We start from the raw sequence: 27,889 nt of genomic DNA, 5'->3' as shown, positions 1-27,889 counted from the left end.
AAATCGAAATCTTAAACAGTAAACATTATACAGCTATATCGAATCCTGCTGTATAATAAAATCCTCAAGGCTCCTGCTCCCTAATCCTGCCTTGAACTACCAGCTCCGTCCATCCTGCGACCTGCCCCATGGAATAGGGTGTCCAAGATAACAACTAGGACGTGAGCGCTACGCCCAGTACATAGACATGAGTAAACATATGTATATAATGCATGCAACATGATGACTGGTACAGGGTCATCTGAAAAGTCATGCTCAGTACCGGCGCCACATGAGTGCTGCCACTGCACGGATCAACCTCTGGGTGCAACCACACTCGTCTAGTACACCAGAGTAGACAGACATAAATGCCCCCGCCGTCGCGGTACTCTCAGTGACAGACTATCGAGTATAGAACTGAGCGGCTCTATAGTCAGGTATAACAAGGTATAGGCTCAACGTGTATATGCACATGACATATGAATATAGAAAACGGTAAATCATATCTCATGCCATATAATAATGCCAAATAAATGCAACATATAAACATGTATACTCGCTGGCAATCTCAATCAATGTGTACGTACCTCTAGGCTAGTTCAAGTATAATAGGATCCTAGGTTCCAAGCCTATATTCAAAAGTTCACCGTATCACTACATAAATTCTATAAGCCTTAACTAAGCTAATAAGTACTCTCAAAACTTAAATAGATTCCCGGACCATACCTTCGTCCGTAGTTAGCCCTTTGGAGTCGCTAGTCTCGGATGACTATAACCACACCTTGGTTATTCCAGAACCTCTATTATAACCGATAGGGCCCTCAAGTGTATATCTCACACTATATAACTAAAGAAGGAAACTCGGGAATTCGTAATTGAAAATGAACTCCGAACGACCCTATTTATAGCCAAATTTCTCGGCCAGGATCGGAACTTCCGTTCCAGGATCGGAGCTTCCGTTCCGATCGGAGCTTACTATCCGGGATCGGAGCTTACTATCGGAGCTTACTATCCGGGATCGGAACTTACTATCCGGCCCAAAATGAAAAAGCCCAAATTTTACTTCTGAAGTCCAATAACACTCCGAAATTGGTTAAATACCAACCCTTAATCATGTTTAACATATTATTATCTTAAAATGGTATCTGGGTTACTACAGCTAGCCTCGCAATCTGCAGTCCAGATAAAAGGCGCATTCTTCTGAGTCAGCTGGGTAATTGGCTTGGCAATAAAAGAGAAACTCTCGATGAATCGGCGATAATAACCAGCTAAACCCATAAAGCTTCGGATCTCAGGTACTGATGTCGGTCTAGGTCAATTCATAACCGCTTCAATCTTGTTGGGATCGACAGAAATCCCATCTCCAGAAATAATATGACCGAGAAAGACAACTCGATCTAACCAGAATTCACATTTAGACAGTTTGGCAAACAACTGCTCAACTCGCAAAATCTGCAAGACGATCCTCAAGTGCTCTGCATGATCATTACGGTACTTCGAATAGATAAGAATATCATCGATGAAGATAATAACAAACTCGTCTAAATAATGCTGAAAGATACGGTTCATCAAGCCCATAAAAACTGCTGGAGCGTTAGTCAAACCGAACGGCATGACTATAAACTCGAAATGACCATACCTCGTTTTGAATGCGGTCTTAGGAACATCTTCCTCTCGCACTCTCAGCTGATGATAGCCTGATCTCAGATCAATATTAGAATAGACAGAAGAACCCTGCAGCTGATCAAAAAGGTCATCTATTCGGGGTAAAAGATACATGTTCTTGACTGTAGCCTGATTCAACTGACGATAGTCGATACAGAGCCGCATAGAACCATCCTTCTTCCGAACAAACAGAACAGGAGCACCCCAAGGCTATACACTAGGTCTGATGTATCCCTTGGCAATCAAATCCTCAAGCTGCTCCTTCAACTCTCTCAATTCAATAGGTGTCATATGATAAGGAGCTTTGGAAATAGGTTGAGTACCTGGCACCAAATCGATGCTGAATTCAATCTCTCTAATAGGCGGTAATCCAGGAACATCTTCCGGAAACACATCAGCAAAATCTCTAACCACTGGTATATCAACCAAATCAGGGATAGATTTCAGTACATCAACTGCATAGACCAAAAATCCCTCTGCACCTCTCTGTAACAAACGAGTCATAGATAACACTGAAATCAAAGGAATTCTAGATCGAGAACCCTTACCAAAGAATTTCCACTCGTCTGCCATTTCAGGTTTGAACCTGACAACTTTCAGAAAATAATCGACTGTTGTCCTGTACTGGGTTAAAGCATCGATACCGACAATACAATCAAAATCTGACAGCCCAAGTACAATACAGTCGAACTCTAAAATATTTCCCTCAAAACACAGTTCACAGTTCCTGACTAATCTGACAGAAACAATTCCTCCACCTAAAGGTGAAGTAACAGCTACTACAGTAGGCAACAACTCAGTAGGCAAAACATGCAATAACACAAATTTCTCAGATATAAAGGAATGAGAAGCACTTGTATCTATCAAAACATGAGAAGAATAACCAAAAATCGAACAGTTACCTGCTATAACATCATCAGGTGCTGCCTGAGCCTGATCCTCTGTCAGAGCAAAGACTCGTGTCTGCTGTCTCGGAGGCTGGTTCGCACTAGGGTTACCTCCCTGTCTGTTCTGCTGCTGAGGGTGGAAAGAGTGAACTGCAGAAGACTGTCTCTCAGGCTGAGCTGTAGGTCTAGATGAACTCCCACTCTGAGCTCGATCTCTACTACGCTGAGGGCACACCTTGGAAAAGTGTCCCGGTTGCTGACAGGTGTTGCAGTTCCCAAAGACTCCCACACACTGATCCGATGAGTGTCTTCCCCCAAACTTGCTGCAGTACATGGATGAAGATCCAGAACTCTGTCCTGTACCGAATTGTTTGGAACCACTGGAACTAGAAGAACTGTTCCCCTGCCTCTTGAATTGTTTCCCCCTTGCTTTATACTGAACCCTTCTGTTTCCCCCACTGTTTCCACCTTCGTACCTCTGCTGTTGGTTCTGAAACTGAGGTGGCTGATTCTGATGCTGAGTTGGTTGGTTCTGAAACTGTCTCTGCTGCTGAGATACCATCTGATTACCTCTCTGCCTCCACAAGCTTTCTTTCGCTCCCTTTGCGTGATTCATGGCATCCACAAAGTTATCTGGCCTAGCGGTGTTCACCAACGTGAAGATGTCGGGATTCAAGCCGTTGATGAACTGATCGGCTTTGGCTTTTTTACTGTCGGCAATGTGCGGGGCAAAACGTAACAAGCTGTCAAACTTGGCTACGTACTCCTCAATGTTCAGATTCCCTTGCCTCAGATTGGCAAATTCGGCTCCCTTGTCCTTTCAGTACGAAACAGGGAAAAACCGCTTATAAAACTCAGTTTTGAAAAGAGACCAATCAACAACTGTACCTCTGTTCTCCATGGATCTCTTGGTCGTGATCCACCAGTTCTTGTCAACACCACGCAGCTGATGAATGACTAACCTGGTTTGGTGGTCATCTGTATAATCCAGGGAATCGAACAGCTGATCAATGTCATCCAACCAACTCTCACAGTCAACTGGGTTCTCAGTATCCATCAACAAAGGCAGATTAAAAGACTGAAACCTCTTCAGCAAGGTTTCCATAGGAGTTGCTGTAGCATCCAACTGATCAACTTTAGTACTAGCTTGTTCAGTCATAGGAATGACTGGCGGTGTGTTCCTGTTAATCACTCGACGAGGACCCATCTGATAATCAAAGGTTAGGACACAAGATACACAATCTCTACGATTCGGTGCCCTTAAAACCGCTTGGAATACCGGGTACCAGTCGATAACAAAAGCAGTTATATCTCAAGTAGTTCATGCTTCATAAATTAAATCACAGAATCATGTAATTCAATTAATTCTCAAATAATAAAGCATGCTCGCATGATATTAAATAAATAATCATATAACTCATACACATGCGAGGAGCCAATACATGCGGACTCGAACTACCCCGCTCACTCTAGTTCAACCAAGAATCTTAATTCTCTGATACCACTTAATGTGAGACCTCGTTTCTATACAACTAATCTCGGAGTAAACAACAATTAAACATACAAGAAAACAAGAATCGAAGCGATCAAAAGATTTTTTTTTTTTTAAAAAAAAATGACGCGCCCGCGTTGAAGCCAGCGCGCCCCGCCAAGAACCAGCGCACCCGCGCTCTCAGAATGCGCGCCCGCGCCCTTACCTCGCCAAAAGGCCGCGCGCCCGTGCCGTCCTCTAGCCCAGAAATCCAAGGCACCGAAAAGAAATTCAACCAAACTTAAACACTTGCATTTAAAGTATCTGACAAGCCAATAACAATACATGAATTTAGGAAGAAAAACATTCGATTCGGTAGTACCTACATCTATTCTTTCTTACAATAAAAAACGAGAAGTTCGAATGACAAAACATGATCGCAAAACATAAATTAGATTGACATGTTGATTCTACTTCTAAACGAGTCTCACTTCTATCTCTTGCTCTTGACGCTAACCAGGTCTACGTTGACTTGATCCTGCCCCTCCTGTTGCCAAGTACACATACAAAACAAAGCAACAACCGGATAAACCAGTGAGAATGATATTCCCAGTAAAAGCAACATAACAAGTAATACAATCAATCAACATGCTTCCAAGGCAATACATAATCAAATAACAACGTAATGAAATACATGTCTTTAAATCGGGATATCAATTCTGATAAACGAGGGATTACTGCTGTGCTTTTTGGGATCCCGAGGATGAGATCACGTGACGACTCACCGACTCTCCCAATCGAGGTGGTGTCACGTATCCCACTCCTCTAGACTTTGAGCAACTATAATGAGTACGCTAGCACTAGGCGAAACGGCTACGACCTAGGCCACTCAATCATAGTTCCCAAACGTCTAAACAAAATAAGGACGGTTCTGCCACTGAAATCAAAGTTGGCTCAAGATGAATGCATAAGGATACATAAAACATAAATCACATAACAAGAGCTCAATAAATCAACAAAATACAAGTTTCACATGCTAGAACAAGTATTGAAGCAAGTATGTGATTTTAAGGGAAACTCGAGAACCAACTGTCCCGAGTATGCTATCCCGCTACGATGACTACTTTTACCTTTCAAGGCAAGTAGTTTCAACTATGGAAAAGCTACAACAAAAGATTGTATCAACAACTATACAACCTAAACAACAATCGACGGCTCAAGAAAAACTCTTTACCGCTCTTCGTCCAACTCTTGACGATCAAATGTTGTTAACCTTGGGCTTGACAAACTCCAAACGAATCTGTTCAGATACAATAAATGATCAATAACCACGATCAACTTACAAGCCAAGTTCAATAACTCAAAACGGTTCGAAATCTCGAAACTCAAACTGACGGCATAACGGCTATAAACTGAACAAACCGAAAACGCAGACAATATTTCAATATCGATATCAATACGAATCAATGCTAATACAACAACAAAAGCTCAAACCCAACCAATCTCAAAACTTAAACTTTCGAAAATAGCTTCCAAAAATCAAAACAATTCCGAACGTCGCTCTATTTCAAAACTGACAGATAATAAACGATCAGAACTCCGCCAAGTACAACATACTCGAATCTCGAACGATTCTAACAACATCCAAAAACTAGAATGTATCTGATCGTAGAAAAACTTACGATAAAACGGAGCTCTCGCTGCAGTGATCGCTAATCTGCCTTCAGAAATAAATTCCAACGGCCGGATCGAGCTCGGAATGAAATCACAAAGCTTGGAAACTCATTTGGGCGCCTACAATGGAGGTTCTCGGTTTGGAGAAGAAGAAGAATTCTTGGAATAGTCAACACAAGTGTAGATAATATATAAAACTCAATATTTGCGTTTTAGTCCCTGAAATTTCTAAAATTTGCAAAATGGACCCTGATCGAAATCAAGTCGTCTCGTGAACTCTGTAATCTCCGATTAACTCAAATAAACTCATTTAAGATAAAAACGGGGCGTTAGAATTGTGAATTGACAATTTTGTCCTTCTATTTCACATTTTTTGTAGGTTACATAAATATATATAGGGATATAAAAGTAAATAGTCTCATTTTAGCTAGGGCATAAAAGTAAATATATATTCTATGTATTAAATATAATATATTTATGTTATATACATTTATGACTATATATACCTATTTAAAAGTGTAAATAAAAGGGCAAAGTTTTACAATTGTAAATTGACAACTTTGTCCTTCTATTTCACATTTTATGTAGGTTACATAAATATATATAGGGATATAAAAGTAAAAAAGTGTGAATAAAAGGGCAAAGTTTTACAATTGTGAATTGAAAACTTTGTCCTTCTATTTCACATTTTATGTAGGTTACATAAATATATATAGGGATATAAAAGTAAATAGTCTCATTTTAGCTAGGGCGTAAAAGTAAATATATATTCTATGTATTAAATATAATATATTTATGTTATATACATTTATGACTATAACTTAATTGCAATTAGTGGATAGGTTGATTTATTGCACATCTACTACTATATTTAGTCTTTCATTTTTCATTTGATGATAATTAATAAAAAAAGAATTAATGAAAAAAAATTGATGAATTATACTTTTAAATATTTTATATTTTTATTCATTTATATATTTTTAGTGTAATAATTAGTAATCAAAGTATTTTATATGAATATCTATAGGGATATAAAAGTAAATAGTCTCATTTTAGCTAGGGCATAAAAGTAAATATATATTCTATGTATTAAATATTATATATTTATGTTATATATATTTAAAGCTATAACTTAATTGCAATTAGTGGGTACTAGATAGGTTGACTGATTGTACATCTACTACTATATTTAGTCTTTTATTTTTTATTTTTTTTTGACTGAAGTCTTTCATTTTTCATTTGATGATAATTAATAAAAATAGAATTAATTAAAAAATATCGATGAATTATACTTTTAAATATTTTATATTTTTATTCATTTATATATTTTTAGTGTAATAATTAGGTATCAATGTATTTTATATGAATATCTATGGGAATAAAAAAATAACTTATTTATTATATATTATTATATATCTAAACGTGTGAATAAAAAACAAAATTTTAATGAAAAAAGATTTCGATGACTTACTTTTAAACATTATTATCTTTTTTATTTTTCATTTGTATTTTTTTAGTGTGATCAAGTATCAATGTATTTTATATGAACATCTATAGGAAAAAAAAATTTACTTATCTATTATATATTATTACTTATCCAAAAGTGTGAATAAAAAAATTAAATTTTAAAATTTTTAATTAAAATTTTTGTCATTTATTCCATATTTTATGTAAAGTTACATAAATAATATGTACTTATATAATAATAATAATTAAAAAGGAATCGATAACTTATCTTTAAATGTTTTATCTTTCTAATTTTATATATAGATATTTTTTTAGTATATATTAACTTCCAATATTAGAATAATGTAGGATAGTATAATAGAAAAAAATAATTATACACAAATTTGAACAATATAAATTATATTGATTGAGTACTTGTAACTAAATGTGGCAGACAATTAAAATATACAATAATCATTAATGTTACTTGAATGGATTTATTCGCAAAGATTATTAAGAGAATTCATATTTATATTGTTGCGAATGTTTTTTGCTATCAAAGAGTTACGGTTGGACATTGATAATTTTAATTATGATGAAGACACATTTAGATAATAATTAATGTGTCTTGATAAAAGTGTGAATAAAAGGGCAAAGTTTTACAATTGTGAATTGACAACTTTGTCCTTCTATTTCACATTTTATGTAGATTACATAAATATATATAGGGATATAAAAATAAATAGTCTCATTTTAGCTAGGACATAAAAGTAAATATATATTCTATGTATTAAATATAATATATTTATGTTATATACATTTATGACTATAACTTAATTGCAATTAGTGGATAGGTTGATTTATTGCACATCTACTACTATATTTAGTCTTTCATTTTTCATTTGATGATAATTAATAAAAAAAATTGATGAATTATACTTTTAAATATTTTATATTTTTATTCATTTAATATTTTTAGTGTAATAATTAGATATCAAAGTATTTTATATGAATATCTATAGGGATATAAAAGTAAATAGTCTCATTTTAGCTAGGGCATAAAAGTAAATATATATTCTATGTATTAAATATTATATATTTATGTTATATATATTTAAAGCTATAACTTAATTGCAATTAGTGGGTACTAGGTAGGTTGACTGATTGCACATCTACTACTATATTTAGTCTTTCATTTTTTTTAATTTTTTTTTTACTGAAGTCTTTCATTTTTCATTTGATGATAATTAATAAAAAAATAATTAATTAAAAAATATCGATGAATTATACTTTAAATATTTTATATTTTTATTCATTTATATTTTTTTAGTGTAATAATTAGGTATCAATGTATTTTATATGAATATCTATGGGAATAAAAAATTAACTTATCTATTATATATTATTATTTATCTAAAAGTGTGAATAAACAAAATTTTAATGAAAAAAGATTTCGATGACTTACTTTTAAACATTATTATCTTTTTTATTTTTCATTTGTATTTTTTTAGTGTGATCAAGTATCAATGTATTTTATATGAACATCTATAGGAAAAAAGAATTTACTTATCTATTATATATTATTACTTATCCAAAAGTGTGAATAAAAAAATAAATTTTAAAATTTTTAATTAAATTTTTTTTCATTTATTCCATATTTTATGTAAATTTACATAAATAATATGTACTTATATAATAATAATAATTAAAAAGGAATCGATAACTTATCTTTAAATGTTTTATCTTTCTAATTTTATATATAGATATTTTTTTAGTATATATTAACTTCCAATACTAGAATAATGTAGGATAGTATAATAGAAAAAAATAATTATACATAAATTTGAACAATATAAATTATATTGATTGAGTACTTGTAACTAAATGTGGCGGACAATTAAAATATACAATAATCATTAATATTACTTGAATGGATTTATTCGCAAAGATTATTAAGAGAATTCATATTTATATTGTTGCGAATGTTTTTTGCTATCAAAGAGTTACAGTTGGACACTGATAATTTTAATTATGATGAAGACACATTCAGATAATAATTAATGTGTCTTGAAAGCACTTGTAACTGACAGCATGTCGTGTGGCCCAACAAAACTTAGAGTGGATGTAATAAGTTAACTTCTTTGCACCATCGGCTCTTTGGGTGGTTCCCATTGCATGTTGTCAAAAGTTATCAAATTCTTATAGAAGGTAGAAGCAGTATGCTACATCCACAAACGGAGCTATGTATAAAGCCCGGGTGGAAAAAAATTTTGAAATTTTTAAATATGATTTTGAATAAATTTGGAGTAATGTATTATTAGCCAAGTAGCTCAATTAAAAAAATTAAAGCATTAGAGGGTTTAAAATTTTAGCTCCGATAAATTGATAATTCTGGCTCCGCCATTGGCTACATCCACTCTAGGTTTAATTTGTCGGGCCACAAAACATGCATGTTGTTAGAGTCTTCCAATTAATACTCTAATATTCGATTGTCTTTCTATTTATAGACTAACTATTTTGGTTCTTGTTCTTTTGGTTTTCTTTCGAGCTTTCTTATATTTTTAGGGATTGGAGTGTCAAATTTATAAATTTCATATAAGTTCATCGATAATTGAGGTTTTTTTGGGTTTTGTAAATAACCTTTATATATATATATATATATATATATATATCACTTAGTATGTGAGTCGAGTTTGTAGAGTTTCGTTTTAGTTCATCAGATGTGTTCATTAAAAGAGTTATAGCGAAAGTCGGTGACTTTGTAGTAACAATTGTCTAATAGTGTGTGGATAAAAAATAAACCATATTGCATCTCAATTCAGAATATGAGAGATGGAGGAATTTGATGAATAAGTACAAAGATAATATCAATTGATATGTAAGTTGTAACAACATTTATCAAGGTATTAGAGAACGTCAATGAAGATTTAAATAATTATAAAGAACAGAGAGCTTGACAATTAAATTAGAGAAATTCATCATTTAAAGTATTTCCAAAGAGTTTGGTATTTAGATTTATATAATTATAAAGAACAGAGATCTTGGCAATTAAATTAGAGAAATATATGCATTCATCATTTAAAATATTTTCAAAGAGTTTGGTATTTACATGGTTTGCTTCATTAGGTCAAAAATCTAAAACTCCTAAACAAAGTATCTCCATAATAAAACTCCTAGAAAAAGTTTTCTATTAGTTTTTTTAATTAAGTTTTGTACTCTTTCAGTTCCATACACACATGTATGTCATTTTTTTTAAAACAACATTAACGGTTTAAATATGAGATTTAGTATTTTATTTTAAATAGTTTATTGGTTTCACGGTATTAATATTTGTTTCGTACAATGTTAAAAGAGTAGATTTTAAATTTTGAAAATAAATTAAATATTATAAATAATTATAACTAATATTATCCACAAATTTTAAATAAATTATATATACTCACGTGCGACGCACGTGCATGTTACTAGTCATACAAAAAGAGTATTAATGCCTCTTAAGCAAACTCAAATAAACCCCAAAAATAGCAACGTCAAATCGAAATGGAATCTGATTTTTGAAATTAAAAAAAATTAACATACATTAATAATGAGATGCATACAGACGGTTATAATTGTAACTCAAAAAATCATTTCTCATAATTTCAATGTTGTCCTCGGTTATGATGGAAACTACATCAAATAACTTGGACCCAGATCATCTACTATTACTTAATAACAGCATTTGGTGTTGTTGAGCAAAACGTCATCGTTTTGCTTACCATATGTTAAATTCTTTTGTATTTTGCACCTTTGTTTTTCTTCTTTTTTGTTTTTAACACTATTATCGTTATTTTATTCCTATTTATGCTATTTAAATATATTGCGCTTTATTTATATTAATGTGAGTGTTTTTATAACTGGACTAATTATAATCAAACTTATAAATTCTTAAAAAAAAACCGTTCAACAAAACATTTGGTTCAACATATCGAAATAATGTTATGTTATAAAAAAATATAATATAATAATTGATATATATTAAATTTTAAAGGTTTTAAATTAGAAATTAGTTCAAAAAAAGGTGTATATATATATAATATTAAAATATATATTTATCAAAACTAAAAATCTAAACTACAACATATATATAATAAAATATCAAAAAAATTATATATACTTTTCAAGTAAAAACAAATGAAAATAAACTCAAATACTATTAAAATGATATTTTTTAAAAATCAAATAATCATATATATTATCAAAACAATATTTTAAATTATAAATATAGGAAATAATGTTTTTTGAAAGAGATATATGAAATAGATGAATCGGTCGAACCGGTTTTAAACCAATTCAAGGATGATAAGACCGATTCTTGACCGAGTTTAGCCGATCAATTCAGTCCAGTTTTAAAAACACTGGTTAATGTCCGTAAAATTTGATTTCTTACACGAACCAATTAGAAATAAATAATTGGTATATGATTGTGCTTTAAATATAAATAAATAATATTTATTTTATTGTATTTTTATCAGTTTATTAAAAAATATTTTAGGCGTATATATGATTATTTATGACTATGATTTTATAACTATCTAGTTATAATACTTTAATATAAACATAGGGAAAACATATAATTGTATTATATATTTATAAATATTTTGAAAATATATTTTATTTGAATATATAATTTATCAACTCATAAATCTATAATTGTTATCCAAAAACTAAAATAATTAATTATTAAATTATATTTTTAGAAACTTACATTTATTTTTGCACTTTTATTAATAAAATAATTTTGAAAAAAAAATTCAAGTTGAATTTATTAAAAATATTTGGATCTAAAAGTAATTTTATTCAAAATTCTACGGAATTGGAATTTCATTTTGGTGTTTGACAAAAAATTAAAATATATTTTAAAATTTGATAGTATAAATTTTAGATAAATGATATTTTGTAAAAAAAATTATAAAGAAAACTTAAAACTTATAAGTAAAGTATATAAATGTATTATTAAAAATAATTTTATTGTTTTATAAACTCAAATTTCATGAAATCCCGTGAAATCCGACCAATTTTATCCAAATTTCACTTAACTAATTGAAATCCTATAAAATACCATCAAATATCAATCTTTTTTTGAAATATCAACTTACCAAACACTAAAATAATATTTTCAATTATAAATCTCACCAAATCTCATCTAAAATAGTAGCATATGGGTAATACCCCAATGATAGATCTAATGTCTCATGATTTGCCACGTCAACAATATATAATTAATTACTCTTATGTGTAAAAATACGAACCGTTGGATGCATAATTTGGGTATTACCCATATGCTAGGATCTCATCTACCTCTCTTGCCACCGTAGCACATACTACTAGAATGTGAATAATGTGGAATTTTCGTCAAAAATAAAATAAAATAATAGGGAATTAACAAAATAGAAGGAAAAATGATTATCAACTATAACTCAATTACTTCAGCGAATACTAACTCTGCACCAATTAACACATTCCAGTAGATGATTATCAACTATAACTCCATTACTTCAGAGAATACTAACTCTGCACCAATTAACACATTCCAGTAGCATTTTAATTTAAATTTCTGGTCCAGTATCCTTTACATGGCTATCATAAAACCCAAGACAGATGCATGGTTTTCCGAGAGATAAAGAGCACATGTTGAAGGTGGATGTTTGGGAGAAGTAGTCTCGGAAGTTCTAACCCAAGCAATGGAGGGCCGGGTAAGAGTGGGCCGGGGACCAGGATGATAGTCCAAGCTCGGACTGATCACAAGGGAAGACTAAGTCAAAAAATGTTGTAACTTTTTCTCACCCACGTTTCAGGGACACGTTCTCCCAATAGCTTCTCATTTGAGCATGACTATAAAACGTGGAAACGGATCCCCTGCTGTGGATCCGATCCACAGCAAGGGATGTTGTTCCCTTAATTATGGCAAGTCATAAATCAATTGCAAATCTTAAATGCAATATTGATACGTAAGGAATTTTTGGGTTTCATTAATATGGTTTTTTTTTTTTTTTAATTTAGTAAAAAGTTTTAAGTTTACATTAATTGTTTCCTTTTCTTTTGTTTTTCCTCCTTTCTTATTTTCTCTTCCATCCATTATGTTAAATTTTTTTGTTAAATTTATTATAAAACAATGTATAGTTTAATTTATATTTTTTTTTGGCTTTATTAATATGAGTTTTTTTTTTTTTAATTTGGTAAAACATATTTAGATTTAATTTTTTTTCTTTTTCGTTGTTTTCTTCTTCCGACAACTAAACCTTTTTCTTATGTTTTCTTGCATTCAATTTTTTATTTTTATTTTTATTTTTACAGGAAAGACTCCAACATAAAGGTTCGATTTCTTGATCTTTTACATGTTTATTTTTATTTATTGTTTGGCTGCTGAATTTTTTTTATTTTGTTTTATTTGTTTGTTCTTTTTATTGTGTTATTGACATATGCATGTGAATTGTGTTTTTTTGCTTGCTATATATATATATATATATGTCCATGTAGGACTAGTTTTTATCTTGTGATATTTAATAATTTTTGATAGGGATTAAAAAAAAAATTTCGCTTCTTTGTTTGTTCTTTTGTTTTAAAATTATTTTTAAGTTAGTTAAAAGAAAATATATGATTCTGTATATTAAATTAATTAGTATGTTATATTTTTTTATCGTGAATTTATTAATCAATAATCAGTAGTTATATAAAATCATGAATAATGTATGTGGTTTTTTAATTTTGAATTTGCCTTTCATTTTTGCATATTTTAGAAAATTGTCCGTGATGTTTTTTTTTTCAAATAATATTTGTAAAATATTATAAACAAAATTAGTAGTATAATCTATTCTAAGATTAAAATTTTTTCATTACAAATATTATATTTATCACTAATAAGGTTATCATTTGTGATATACCACTCTCTTTTGATTGACATTGGTTGCAATTGATGTACATGACGTTTTAAGCTTTGATTTATTGTTTTTGGATATTAGTTATATTATTATTTTTATTAATTTGTTGTGTTTGATATATAAAATAAATTTATTGATTTTTTTGTCAATGTCTTTGAAATAGAGACAGAATTGATACGACAAGAATCGAGATTCTTGATGGATTCTACTTCAAATGAATTCAAGCCTAAGATTGGTATGATATTTAATAGTCTAGATAAGGCTTGGAAGTTTTGGATTGAATATGGTGAAAAAATTGGATTTGGAGTTAGGAAGCATTATTTTAACAAGAACAAGAACACTGGTGTTATAACTTCAGTTAAATATGTTTGTTGTAAGGAGGGTGTTCGTAAGGAAGACAAAAGAGATTCTTCGACACGCAATCCTTGGCTTGAGACTCGAACGAATTGTAAAGTAAGATTGGGAGTCACATTTGTGGACAATAAATATAAAGTTAATGAGTTTATTGGAGAGCACAATCACCCTCTCCATCTTCAAGAAACAGTTCATATGTTGGCTTCTCAACGTAAAGTGACAGAAGCCCAGTCATATGAGATTGATTTGGCAGAAGAGGTTGGGCTTAAACAGAAATCGCTTTTTCAGTTGATGAGTAGACATGCAGGGGGAATAGATGGTCTTGGTTATACCATGTTGGATGCAAAAAACTATATTCGTTCCAAAAGATAAAAAAATATGGTATATGGTGAAGTAGGTTGTCTGATGCGATATTTTCAACAACAATTATCTAAAAATCCATCATTTTATCATGCCAATCAGATGGATGTGGAAGAACAGATAACTAATGTTTTTTGGGCCGATGCAAGAATGCTAATCGACTATGAGTATTTTGGCGATGTTGTGTCATTGAATACCACGTATTGTACGAACCGTGCACATCGACCACTTGCTATCTTCTCAGGTTTCAATCATCATATAGGAGCGGTGATTTTTGGTGCAGCACTTTTGTATGATGAGATAGAATCATCCTTTGAATGGTTGTTCAAAACCTTTTTAGAGGCACACAAGCAAAAAAAAACTCTCACTATCTTCACCGACCAAGATCAAGCTATGAAAAAGCCCTTACAGGAGGTGATGCCTGAGATATTCCATGGATTGTGTACATGGAATTTAATGCAAAATGGCATCAAACACTTGGGAAACTTGATGAAAGATGGTTCTCATTTTTTGACTAATTTTAAGAGGTGCATGTATGGAATTGATGATGAGACTCAATTTGAGGAGGCATGGAGTGTTTTACTAGCACAATATAATGTTCATGAAAACACATGGTTTCAATCCACTTACAATATAAAAGAGAAATGAGCAGCTTGTTACATGAAAAAGGCTTTTACTCTTGGTATGAGGAGCACACAACTCAGTGAAAACGTCAATTCTGATATTAAGAGTTGTATAAAAGCCGACTTAGATATAATTCAATTTTTTAATCACTTTGAACAGGTCTTGGAGGAAAACCGTTACAATGAGTTAAGGTGTGAATTTGAGACACGCCAAAAATTACCGAGATTAAAGCTAGAGAGTTCTCCTATGTTGCGTCAACTTTCTGAGATTTATATACCTACTATATTTAATCTATTTCAAATGGAGTTTGTTTTGTTTGCAGATGCTTACATAAAATTTAAAAATGAAACTCAACCATTATTTAAATATGTTGTCGGGTTAATCGATAAGGAAGGAGAATGGAGGGTGACATTTAATCCTAGCACCAAGATGATTTCATGTAGTTGCCGAAAATTTGAGATGACTGGATTATTGTGTTGTCATACTGTGAAAGTATATGATGTATTGAACGTAAAAAAAACTTCCGGAGGATTATATTTTTTGGTGTGTAAAAATTTTAAGCAAAAAAAAAAAATTCTTATGAGTTGAAAATGTTTTTATAATTAGTATTCTTATTTGATGTAGGCACAGCTTGATCATCATGAGCATTCTCTTGAACCCATGGATTTCAATGGAGATATATCCAATATATGTCCTTGAATATCTATGTTTCTTTTTGAAAGAATAATATATTAAGATTGTTAATTGAAATAAGACTCAAAATATATGAGTTATTCATTTTTTATGGAAGTGTACTGATTACTTTTAGTTTTATCTAATAATGCATGATGAAAATATTCTACATTTTAAGTTAAACATTAACATATTAATAGTCTTATATTATTTAAAAATTTATTAAAAAAATTAACAATACTCATAGCATTCTGCAAAATAATACAAAGGCATTATTAAATGATAAAAAATAGTATTATTAATATAATATTTAAGATATATTTTTTGAAATAATATAATATTTAATATTAAAATCATGAATTTAAATTTTTCTTTTCGATAACCATTAATTTAACATCAATAAATTAAACTATATATTGTTTTATAATAAATTTAACATATTCGATGGAAGAGAAAATAAGAAAGAAGGAAAAACAAAAGAAAAGGAAACAATTAATGTAAACTTAAAACTTTTTACTAAATTAAAAAAAAAACCATATTAATGAAACCCAAAAATTCCTTACGTATCAATATCTCATTTAAGATTTGCAATTGGTTTATGACTTGCCATAATTAAGGGAACAACATCCCCTGTTGTGGATCCCCCATAGCAGTGAATCCGTTCCCATAAAACGTGGCCCACTCGCCCATATCGTGGTCGTGACGCGAGAACCTAAGGGGAGGGATAACCATCCAGAGCTATAAATACTATCTATTGAGGTATAACAGGGGAACTCTTTTCGATCTCAAAAAAATAAATTACTCTCTACATTTTTTCGATTTTTGGGTATACATCCTTTTTTTGACTTGAGCGTCAAAGTGGTCACACCAGAAAATCTTCTGGCGTGCCACTAACTCGTTTTTTGTTTAAGCGTGGGCAGACCTCGAAAAGTGGAACACTCATTACCCAATCGTTTGGCTTCTACCCGTCAGATCCCTTCCATCTTTCACCTGAAAAATTGCCCAACCTGATTAGCCGATTGTTCTTGAGCATCATCATTAGCGCCTTCTGTGGAAAACCAAGTCTATAAGCGTAAATATGGTTTTCACCAATAAAATAACTCAAGGATATTCTTCTGGAAAAGATACCACATACCTTGGGTTTCATCGAGAATAACCACCCCAAAGAATCCTCATCAGAATATCATCATCTATGCTGAGCAGCTCGAGTTACTGATCAATGCAGCCGTGCAGAAAGCCCTGGCATCCCAAGTGCCTCCGAAGGAAAAAGAGATACTCAATGTGACGTCTTGTATTTTTAGACATTTAATTTGCAAGAATTTAAATGCGGAAAAGTGTGGAGAAAATTTTCAAATACAACAGTGCAGGGTGTTGGAGAGACAGAGGAAAAAATAAAAATATTTGTATGCAAAAACAAAGAAGCAACAGCAAAGCAAGAGAGTTTTTTCTAAGAATGGGTCTCTTTTCTTCCTTGATTTATTCCAGAACAAAAAAGCCTTTATATAGGCTAACAATACAACGTTAAAAACAACTAAAATATCTCAACAACTAGAGATTTTATTGGCACTACTTATGTCCACTAAAAATAGAATTAATAACTAATTAAAATAGGAATCACTAAGTATTTTAATTATTTGAATCAGTCTTCAACACTCTCCCTTGATTCAAAGCTGTACACTCCTATTTTACTTCTGAAATAGACATGTTTCTTGGAAGAAATAGATTTCGTAAGTATGTCAGCAACTTGTTCATTGGTATTGCAAAACTCCAAGGCAATCATCTCCTTTGAAACCAATTCTATGATGAAATGCACTCGAAGATCAATATGCTTTGTTCTTCCATGGTATGCTGGATTTTTTGACATAGCTATTGTAGATTTATTATCACAATAAATATTAGTTGCTTCAATCTGCTTCTGGCCGAGATCTGCTAGAATTCTTTGCAACCAAACAGCTTGACATGCAGTTGAGGTAGCTGCTATATATAATAATTGAGAATGAAATTGATATTTTATTACTCAAGTTGTGCAGAATTATATACAAGTTTAAGCATCTAAATAAGCTAAAGATACATACAAATAATTGCCTAATAGATGCAACGATGTACAAGGTAAACAAATCACAGAGAATAAAATATTTATATTGGTAGATATGATAACATGCCCCCTCAAGATGGAGATTCCAAGGAAACACCAATCTTGCAAATAAGATCTCGAAGACGAGGGCCTGATAGTGGTTTGGTTAGGGCATCAGCAAGCTGATCAACAGAGGAAACATGCGAAATGCGGAATTTGGAGCGTTGCACTAAGTCACGAACAAAGTGATAGTAAATAGCAATATGTTTCATGCGCGAGTGAAAAACTGGATTGACACAGAGATACGTGGCACCAATGTTGTCACTATAGATCACGGGTGCATCTGGAAGAGGTACCCCAAGCTCATGGAGAAGCGAGCAGAGCCAAGAGAGCTCCGCAGCGCCTGTGGCGATGGCTCGATACTCATTTTCAGTAGAAGAATGAGCCACAGTGCGCTGCTTTTTCAAACTCCAAGAGACAGGATTTGCACCGAGAAAAATAATATGCGCAGCAGTGGAGCATCGATCATCGGGATTTCCAGCCCAATCAGAATCAGTGAAGCCATGAAGAGCCAAGGAATCAGTGCGATGAAGGTGAAGGTCGTAGTTCAATGTTCCATTGATATAGCGAAGGAGTTGTTTGACAGCACCCCAATGATGTTCAGAAGGTGAGTGCATAAACTGAGATAACCGATTGACCGCAAAGACAAGATCAGGATGAGTAAGAAGTAAATACTGGAGTCTACCAAAGACCTGACGATAAGCAGTAGGATCAGCCAGAGGAGCACCATCATGAGCAGATAACACCGAACTAGGGGAAAGAGGTGTCTGAACGGGCTTTGAGTGTTGCATGTTAAATCGAGCCAGAAGATCAAGAGCGTACCGCCGTTGGGACAGAAAAAGTCCCTGAGAGATAGAAAGTACCTCAACCCCAAGAAAGTAAGATAAAGAGCCCAGATCCTTGATCGAGAAGTGGGATGCCAATTTGTGAATGATATCATCAATCATAGCTGTATTGTTGCCTGTAACAATCAAGTCATCGACATACACCAAAAAATAAATAGTAGAGGTATCACAGTTGAGAATAAAGAGTGAGGCATCAGATCGAGAATTGGAGAAGCCAAGGGTAAGAAGGTAGCGACTCAATTCTTGATACCAAGCACCGGGCGCTTTCTTGAGGCCATAGATAGCCTTATTGAGTTTGCACACATACGTCGGAAAATTGCTGTCAAGAAAGCTGGGTGGTTGAGCCATAAACACTTCATCATCAAGAGAGCCTTGAAGAAAGGCATTGTTAACATCAAGCTGCCGAAGGAGCCAACCACGTTGAACAGCAAGGCTTAGGATGACCCGAATAGTAGTAGGTTTGACCACTGGACTGAAGGTGTCATGGAAGTCAATACCCGAATGTTGATGAAATCCTTTAGCAACCAAGCGAGCTTTGTAACGATCCACGGACCCGTCAGAGTTGCGTTGGATCCGAAAAACCCATTTACAACCAAAAAGATTTTTAGTGTGATGCGGGGGAACAAAATCCCAAGTGCCATTGGCTAGAAGATCAAATTCGGCGGACATAGCAGTACGCCAGCGTGTGTCTCAGAGAGCGGCTGTAACACAAGTGGGCTCTCGATCCAAGGTGTGACTTATGGTGTGAAGGGAGTATTTGAGGTTTGGTTTGTAAATGTTATTGCAAGAGCGAGTGGTCATGGGGTGAGTCAAGGGAAGAGAGGGAGCTACGGAGGAAGTCTGTTGCAAAGGTTGAGGTTGGATAGGAGAAGGCTCAACAGGCGAGGGCGGCTGCGGGACCAGTGGTGGAGGAAGCTCGGAGAACGTCGGGGCCACTTCTGCATGGGCGGTGGACTCAAAAAACGTAGGCAGGGGATCGGAGGATACGCCAGGAGAGGAGTATGGGAAAATTGATTTGGCAAGACGCACATGACGAGAATCAACCATTTTGGAGGAGGACACATCAAGACATAGATAAGCACTCTGGGTAAGAGAGTAGCCGAGGAAGATGCAGGAAGAGGATTTAGGGTCAAGTTTATGAGTGGCGTAGGGACGAAGCCAGGGATAACATAGACACCCAAAAATGCGAAGTTTAAGGAGATTGGGAGGGCGATGAAAAAGCTTATCGAAGGAAGAAAGCATGGACAAATTAGGTTTAGGCATGTGATTAATCAGATATGTGGCAGCGGCAAAGGCAAAGGACCAGAAGGTGGAAGGTAGTGAGGCTTGATGTAGTAGGGTAAGGCCAGTCTCGACAATGTGACGGTGACGGCGCTCTGAGTAACCATTATGTTCAGGCATATGGGGTGGAGTGGTAAGGTGAGTGATGCCATGTTCGACCAAAAACGATTTAAGGGCTAGAAATTCGCCACCATTGTCAGAGTATAAGGTTATAATTTTTGTTTGGAAATAGGTTTCAACAAGAGATTTGTACGTTTTGAAGATGGAGAGGACATCAGATTTGCAACGTAGAGGATAGAGCCATATGTATTTAGTAAAATGATCTACAAAAATAACATAATATTTGAATCCATCCATAGAAGTAATAGGAGAGGTCCATACATCCGAAAAAATCAACTCAAGAGGGGCAGATGAATGAAGTGAAGATGTAGAAAATGGGAGTTTGTGACTTTTATTAATACGACAAGAATTACAGGAAAAACTAGAATTTGAACTAATAGACGTTGGTATGAGCCTAGAAGACACTAAATGACGAACAATATCAGGCGATGGGTGACCGAGACGAGCATGCCAAAGTGGGATAGACATGGAGGCAGAAAGATAGGCAGAGGGTGATGGAGGTGCTAGTGCAGATTGTGGCCAGACGTAAACTCCATGGTTACATGGTCCCGTGAGCAGCAGATCCCCGGTGCTGAGATCCTTCATCTGAAAAAAATATGGCAGAAAAGTGACGGAGACATTATTAGTATGACAAAGTTGAGCTACATAGATAAGATTTTTAGTCATTGATGGAACACACAAGACATTAGTAAGCTTGAGAGTTTGTGAGGAAGTAGGAAAAACATGATGACCAATGTGAGAAATGGACAAACCAGTGTCATTCCCAACTAGGATGGAATCAGAGTCATCGTAGGGAGAATGGAGAGAGTAGCTGCTTGAATCAGATGTGCTCTTTCTATCTTCCAAACACCTAGCATAATCACTATCTGTAAATCCAAACAATTTAAAATCTGAACTGTGATCATACCATAATCCAAGATCAATTGTTCCGGCAATATAACACATCACTCTTTTTGCTGCTCCAAGATGATGTTTTCAAAGAGTAGTGCATAAACCTAGATATCACCCCAACTAAAAATGCTATATCAGGCCGAGTATGAGTCAAGTAAATCAAACCTCCAACCAAAATTCTAAAATACTTTGAGTTTACTTCTCCAGTACCATCACCAAGTTGTAGCTTTTCATTTAAATTCATTGGAGCGTCTGAAACTTTACAATCAATCACGTTGAATCTATTAAGATGATCGGTAGCATATTTATTTCGTGAAACAAATATCTCATCCTCTACTTAATTCACTTCAAGAAAGTAACGCAGTTGACCCAAATCCGACATTTTAAATTTTTTTTCATGCAAGCTCTAAATTCATCAACAAGAGCAGAAGATGAGCCCATATATATCATATCATCCACATAAATACATATGAGCAGAATATCATTTTTACCTTGCTTCTTCAAGTACAGCGTGGGCTTGTTTTTACTCTTTTTAAAGTCATTGTCAAGAAAATATAAATCAATTTTGCTATACCATGCGCGTTGCGCTTTTTTCAACCCGTAAAAAGCCTTTTTAAGCTTATACACCTTGTCTTCTTTACCATGAATAACAAAACCTTCAAGTTGGGTGACATAAACCTCTTCTTGCAATTCCCCATTCAAAAATGCAGATTTAACATCAAATTGATAGATAGGCAAACTCAAATAGGCAGCTAATGCAAGTAGAATTCTCACTGTTTCGAAACGTGCGACTGGAGAAAAAGTGTCTTCATAATCAATTCCTTGTTGCTGTGCATACTCTTTCACAACGAGACGAGCCTTATATTTATCAGTGGTACCATCCGAATGATACTTTGTTCTAAACACCCATTTGACTCCAATTGCATTTTTTCCTTGTGGTAAGTCCACCAATTCCCACGTTTCATTTTTTTATTTGCTTCCAGCTCTTCGTTCATCGCAGCACACCATTCTTCTTTGCCTATAGCTTCCTCAAACTTTACAGGATCAGCAATAAATAAAGCTTGAGTTGAATTATAGATTTCTCTCAATGATCAAAATTTTTGTGGTGGCATTTCATCTGAAGAAGAGCTGCTACAACTTATAGGACTTGAAATGCTTGAGTTTGAAAGAGTTGGGCTTGAGGAACTCTGCTCAAGAGACAATTCTTCAACTTCTGGAGTTTCAATTAGTGATAAATCGTCAATTTGAGCACCTACAGATTTTTCTTGCCACTTCGAGTTTTCATATTCAGCAAACATGACATTTTTTCTTATAATCACTTTTCCATTGACAGGTTCATACAACCTGTATGCTTTAGATTGTGCACAATAACCAACAAAAATACATTTTTTGGACTTATCATCAAGTTTGCTACGATTATGTGAATCAATCAAAGCATATGCAGTACAACCAAAGATTTTTAAATGGCTTACTGAAGGTTTCTTACCACTCCAAGATTCATATGGTGTTTGATTCAAAATAGCTTTGGTTGGTGATAAATTTAGCAAATAAACTGATGTAGCAACAGCTTCGGCCCAATAATATTTTGGCAATCCTTTTGCCTTAAGCAAGCTCCTTTCCATTTCAACCACCATTATATTTTTTCGATAAGATATGCCATTTTGCTCGGGTGTATATGGAGCCGCCAACTCTCTGTGCAACCCTTGATCTTCACAAAACTGAATAAAATCGTTAGATAAGAATTCACCTCCTCCGTCAGTACGAAGTGTCTTTATGCTTAATTCCCTCACTTTGCTTCTCAACAAGTTCCTTGAATTTTTTAAATGCTTCAAATGTTTTTGACTTGAATTTTAGAAAATAAACCTAACTCATGCGACTATAATCATCAGTGAATAACAAAAAAATATATACTTCCTCCAAATGATTCAGTTTGCATAGCACCACAAAAGTCAGCATGAATAAGTTCCAAACACTTAGTTGCCCTTTTAGACTTCTCAATAGGATATTTCTTGCATTGCTTCCCATACACACACCCTTTACAAAAATCTAAAGTTTCAATTTTAGGCAGCCCGAAAACCATTTCTTTCTGACTTAACAATTTCAAAACTTTAATATTCAAATGCCCATAATGCAAGTGCCACAATCTGGACTCGGTGTTTTCTTTGACAAAAAAAAAACATTTTTTTCAACACTATAAACTTCAAGCGGAAACAATTTATTTGGCATCATTTGGACATCAACAATGACTTGATTAGATTTTTTTATTTATAATCACACATGAGCCATTACCAAAAAGGATAGAATATCCACCGCCCATGAGTTGCCCAAAACTCAAGAGATTTTGAGTTAAGTTTGGAATGAAATAGACATTATAGAGGAGCTTAACATTAACATGACCATCATTAGAACCTTTTCCTTCAACTTGCATTTGTTTGTCATCTCCAAGCCTTATTTTTACTTTGTATGACTCATAGAGCTCCTTAAATAATGTATTTGATCCTGTCATATGATTAGAACATCTGTTGTCAAAAAACCAAATATAGTTAGAAGACTTTGCATTTTCTTTATAAGCCATGAACAAATTTCCCTCTTGTTCCTGCTCCTCTGCATAATTTGCTTGCCTATTTTTATGCCAACATTGATCCTCCACATGTCCATATTTCTTACATTAATTACAATATGAAACATTATCCTCTTCTTCTTGTTGAGCAGAGTTGTTTTGCTTATCTGGTCTCCAGCATTCAACATGTACATGTCCAATCTTTTTGCAATGATAACATTGGATGTTGTTTTTGTCACCTCGGCCTCTGCCATAATCACCTCTGTCACGTCATCTTCCCCTTCCACGTCCTCTACCAGTAACATTTCTTTGCTCATATTTCTGGTTTGAGTTCTCTCCTTGCACATGAAATACTTTCTCTTCATTTTTCTCAACTGATTTATTTATTCTTACCTCATGAGATTGCAGAGATCCCATTAGCTCATCAAATGAGTATGTTGATAAATCCTTAGATTCCTCAATTGCTGCGACGACGTGATCAAATTTTGGAGTCAAACTTCTCAGCACCTTCTCCACGATTGTTTTTGATCAGAAATTTGTTCTCCACGGGACCTCAATTGATTAACAATTTCAGCAACTCTGGTCAGGAAATCTTGCACGGATTCTCCACTTTTCATAAGTAAGGTTTCGAAATCCCGACGAACAGTTTGAAGTTTCACAGCAATCACCTTCGAGCTAACTTGGAACGCATTTTTGTAATGTTTTCCAATCTTCTTTTGTTGTATTTGCACCGAAAATTTTAGAAAAAAATTTACTCATGAAAAGCTTGTTGAATGAAGAATAATGCCTTCATGTCTTTCTTTCAATTTTCTTTCAGCCTAGCTTCATCGTCTGGATCAGGATATCCATTTTCTACCAAGTCCCACAACTCCTGAGACTTGAAAAGAGTCTTCATTTTAATGCTCCGGAATTCATAACTTTCTCCTTTAAACACAGGTATTGCTGGTTGAGAAATGTTCACAACATTTCCATTAGTTTCCATGAGTTAGAAACCCAGTTATGAAAAAACCTGGCTGAGATACCACAAATGTTGGATAGACAAAGGAAAAAACAGAAATATTTGTATGCAAAAACAAAGAAGCAACAACAAAGCAAAAGAGTTTTTTCTGAGAACGGGTCTCTTTTCTTCCTTGATTTATTCCACAACAAAAAAGCCTTTATATAGGCTAACAATACAACGTTAAAAACAACTGAAATATCTCAAAAACTAGAGATTTTATTGGCTCTACTTATATCCACTAAAAACAAAATTAATAACTAACTAAAATAAGAACGACCAAATCTTCTAATTATTTGAATCAATCTTCAACACAGGGCATGCATCGCGTTTGCAAGTTCAACAACTCATGAATGAAATTTAAAATCTATGTAAATAACACTTAAAAATTCTCATGACTCTAACACACATAAAATATTTAAAACAAAATATGCAAGCCTACAGTCTACGATAAGTTCTTATACGGGTACGCCAAAACTACTACTACTAAGCAAACCTGAACCGACAAATAAAATCTTGGAAAAACAGACAAAACATGAGTTTCAATAAAAGATACTAGGTGCGAAAAAATACTTTATAAAACATTCGTGAAACCAACATAAACTATCATAATGAAATAAACAACATAAATGATAAAAACATAAAATCATTAAAACTCGTCGTCGCGAGACCGTCATTTAAAATACTAAATCTAAACTTTTCTTAAGACTGACTGTTAAAGACCGTGCATCAAAATAGTGTAATAACAAAAGAACAATAAATATATGAAACTTGTTCTCGCTTTAAAACATCCGAGACTCGAACAGTCGTGCCATGCAATGCATTCGTCTCTTTGAATTTTCAGCCTTTCTACCAAAACTTTTAGTTTATAACTTTTCAATCCAACTGTATCAATCAAACAAAGTGAGTCCAAAAACTCAACAAACATTATTTATATTTAACATAAATACAAAATAAAAATCATCATGTTTTTGGATGTGCAAGACTTAAACATAAACATTATGCATAAAAAGCATATATAAAAAATTCTTCATTTGGGGTGATGAAATATATGTAAATGTGACAACCATTAGAACCTTTGGATCCCGTGATCATGATCGTTGTACAACAAGCATATAATGATACAACTCATACCAGTCTTGTGCCAATATGCGTACCGTCTCAGTCTTGTGCCACTTAAACTTTCATTTTTTTGAAAAGGCCCTCCCTGGAGCTCATCCCGGGGCACCAATCCTGTATTTTCCACCACAAGTCCACACAATCAAAATATTTACAAGCATACATAACATCATTCATCATAAACTTCATCATAAACTTTATCGTAAACTTTCTCATGCTGTATCATCATAAACATCATCATCATTATTCTTGAATTCATCATTCTCATCATAAAACTTCTTATCGTTCATGATACATACTTTAAAATATGTTAAAATCATCATGTCATCATGAACAGGGACGAATCCAGGATTTTAGTCATGGGGGCCCGCCTACAAGCTAGACACAAAATTAAAAGAGAATAGATAAATTACAGTACTAGTTATATTCAAATAATTAAGCATCAATTATATTTTCGAACAAAAATTTTGTAAGTTAAAGAAATTCAAAGTTCACTAGAATTTTCAAAATTTTCGATGATAACATCAATACAAATTTTTTAGTAATTTTTTTATACGTATAATCAATGCATCAAAGAAAAAATTAAAACTTCCTTCATTTTGCTCTTAAGTCTAGTTTTGTTAATATTAATGGTTGATAATGACTTTTTTTCCACAGTAACCATAGAAACTAAAAGAATAACCACAAACACGATATCTAAAAACAAGATCATATATCTCCTCATCTCTTTTTATTTATTTTAAATATTTTTTATTTACTTTTAAAATATATATTTCTATCTTCAAATATATATATGTCATTTTATTTTATAGTCAATTATTGCAACATATTTGTTCTTACTTATTTTTTCACACAAATTAATATTTTTTTTTGAAAATGTCAATTTGTAAATAAATTTTCAAGTTTACACTTATTTAATAAGTGCTTATGTAGTGCAAAAGATTATTGAAATAATCAATATATTTAATGGCAAGTCTAATTAAATATGAGCATATTCGTAAAAAGGTAGAGAAAATATTACTTATTATCATAACAATCTATAAATTTTGGACCCAAAAAAAAAAGAAAAATTGATTTATATATGAGAAAAGTAGAATATAATTTTAAAGAATAAATTTTAAAAATCTCAATAAATATATAAATATTTGAAATTGCCTCTTCGATTAATATGTTATTTTCCTCTATTTTATTTGTTAATGTAATATCATTTAATTTTATATAATTTAAGAGGATAAATTTTAAAAATTTCAGTAAATAAATAATTTATCATTAATTAAAATATAATAATAATTTAGGTATTTGGTGACTAAGAGAGAGAATCAGATGGAAAATATGAAATAAAATTAAAAAACAAGAATCAACCTTAAATCTCCCCAAATATGAACGAGAGTTTATCCACCAAGCCAAGCATTCTTCTCACTTATTTTAGGGGAAATTTATTTATATATTTAGTTTCGTAAAAATATTAATTATATACTATTAATTTTTTTTTTACTTTTCGGGGGGCCGTGGTCCTATAGTGGATCCGCCCCTGATCATGAACCTTGAAAATAACTTGAAACTTGATATGTCATGCTCTATGTTAAATAAAATAAAGATAAACACGTTCATAAATCTTCCATAACATTTCATGCTTTCATAGAGAACATAGCTTTTGTGATAACATACTAGCATATAATGCATTACATAACTAAACCGATCCACATGAGTCGTTCTTTTCATTCTTAACATTAAAACTTAAAACTTTTTGCATAGGAACTCTTAAAAGTACTTAAAACACCTTAAAATATCTTAAACATAAATTTAGGTTTCAAAAACGGCAAAAAAAAATTTCGGGCTAAAGTGCCGATGTTTAGCGCCCCCGCGCAACAGTGAGTGCTAGGGCGCCCA

The 27,889-nt window shown here is 32.9% G+C and overlaps 2 protein-coding genes across 2 annotated transcripts; both read left to right on the top strand.

The window, feature by feature from the left end:
• Positions 1-14,240: 14,240 nt before the first annotated feature.
• On the top strand, positions 14,241-14,768 carry LOC140878679 (protein FAR1-RELATED SEQUENCE 5-like). Its single transcript, XM_073282294.1, has one exon. The coding sequence runs from the start codon at positions 14,241-14,243 to the stop codon at positions 14,766-14,768; it is 528 nt and encodes a 175-aa protein (XP_073138395.1).
• Positions 14,769-14,858: 90 nt separating this feature from the next.
• Positions 14,859-15,404, top strand: LOC140878678 (protein FAR1-RELATED SEQUENCE 3-like). Its single transcript, XM_073282293.1, has one exon. The coding sequence runs from the start codon at positions 14,859-14,861 to the stop codon at positions 15,402-15,404; it is 546 nt and encodes a 181-aa protein (XP_073138394.1).
• Positions 15,405-27,889: the final 12,485 nt, after the last annotated feature.

This window comes from Henckelia pumila, chromosome 2 (genome assembly GCF_033568475.1).
Source record: "Henckelia pumila isolate YLH828 chromosome 2, ASM3356847v2, whole genome shotgun sequence".
NCBI classification, from domain to species: Eukaryota; Viridiplantae; Streptophyta; class Magnoliopsida; order Lamiales; family Gesneriaceae; genus Henckelia; species Henckelia pumila.
Note: the sequence above shows the minus strand (reverse complement) of the source record. Positions and strands in the feature narration are given on the sequence as shown.

Bases quoted from the DNA above. Each gene is read 5' to 3' on its own strand.
- LOC140878679 (XM_073282294.1), top strand. From the start codon at position 14,241: ATGGATTCTACTTCAAATGAATTCAAGCCTAAGATTGGTATGATATTT.
- LOC140878678 (XM_073282293.1), top strand. From the start codon at position 14,859: ATGGATGTGGAAGAACAGATAACTAATGTTTTTTGGGCCGATGCAAGA.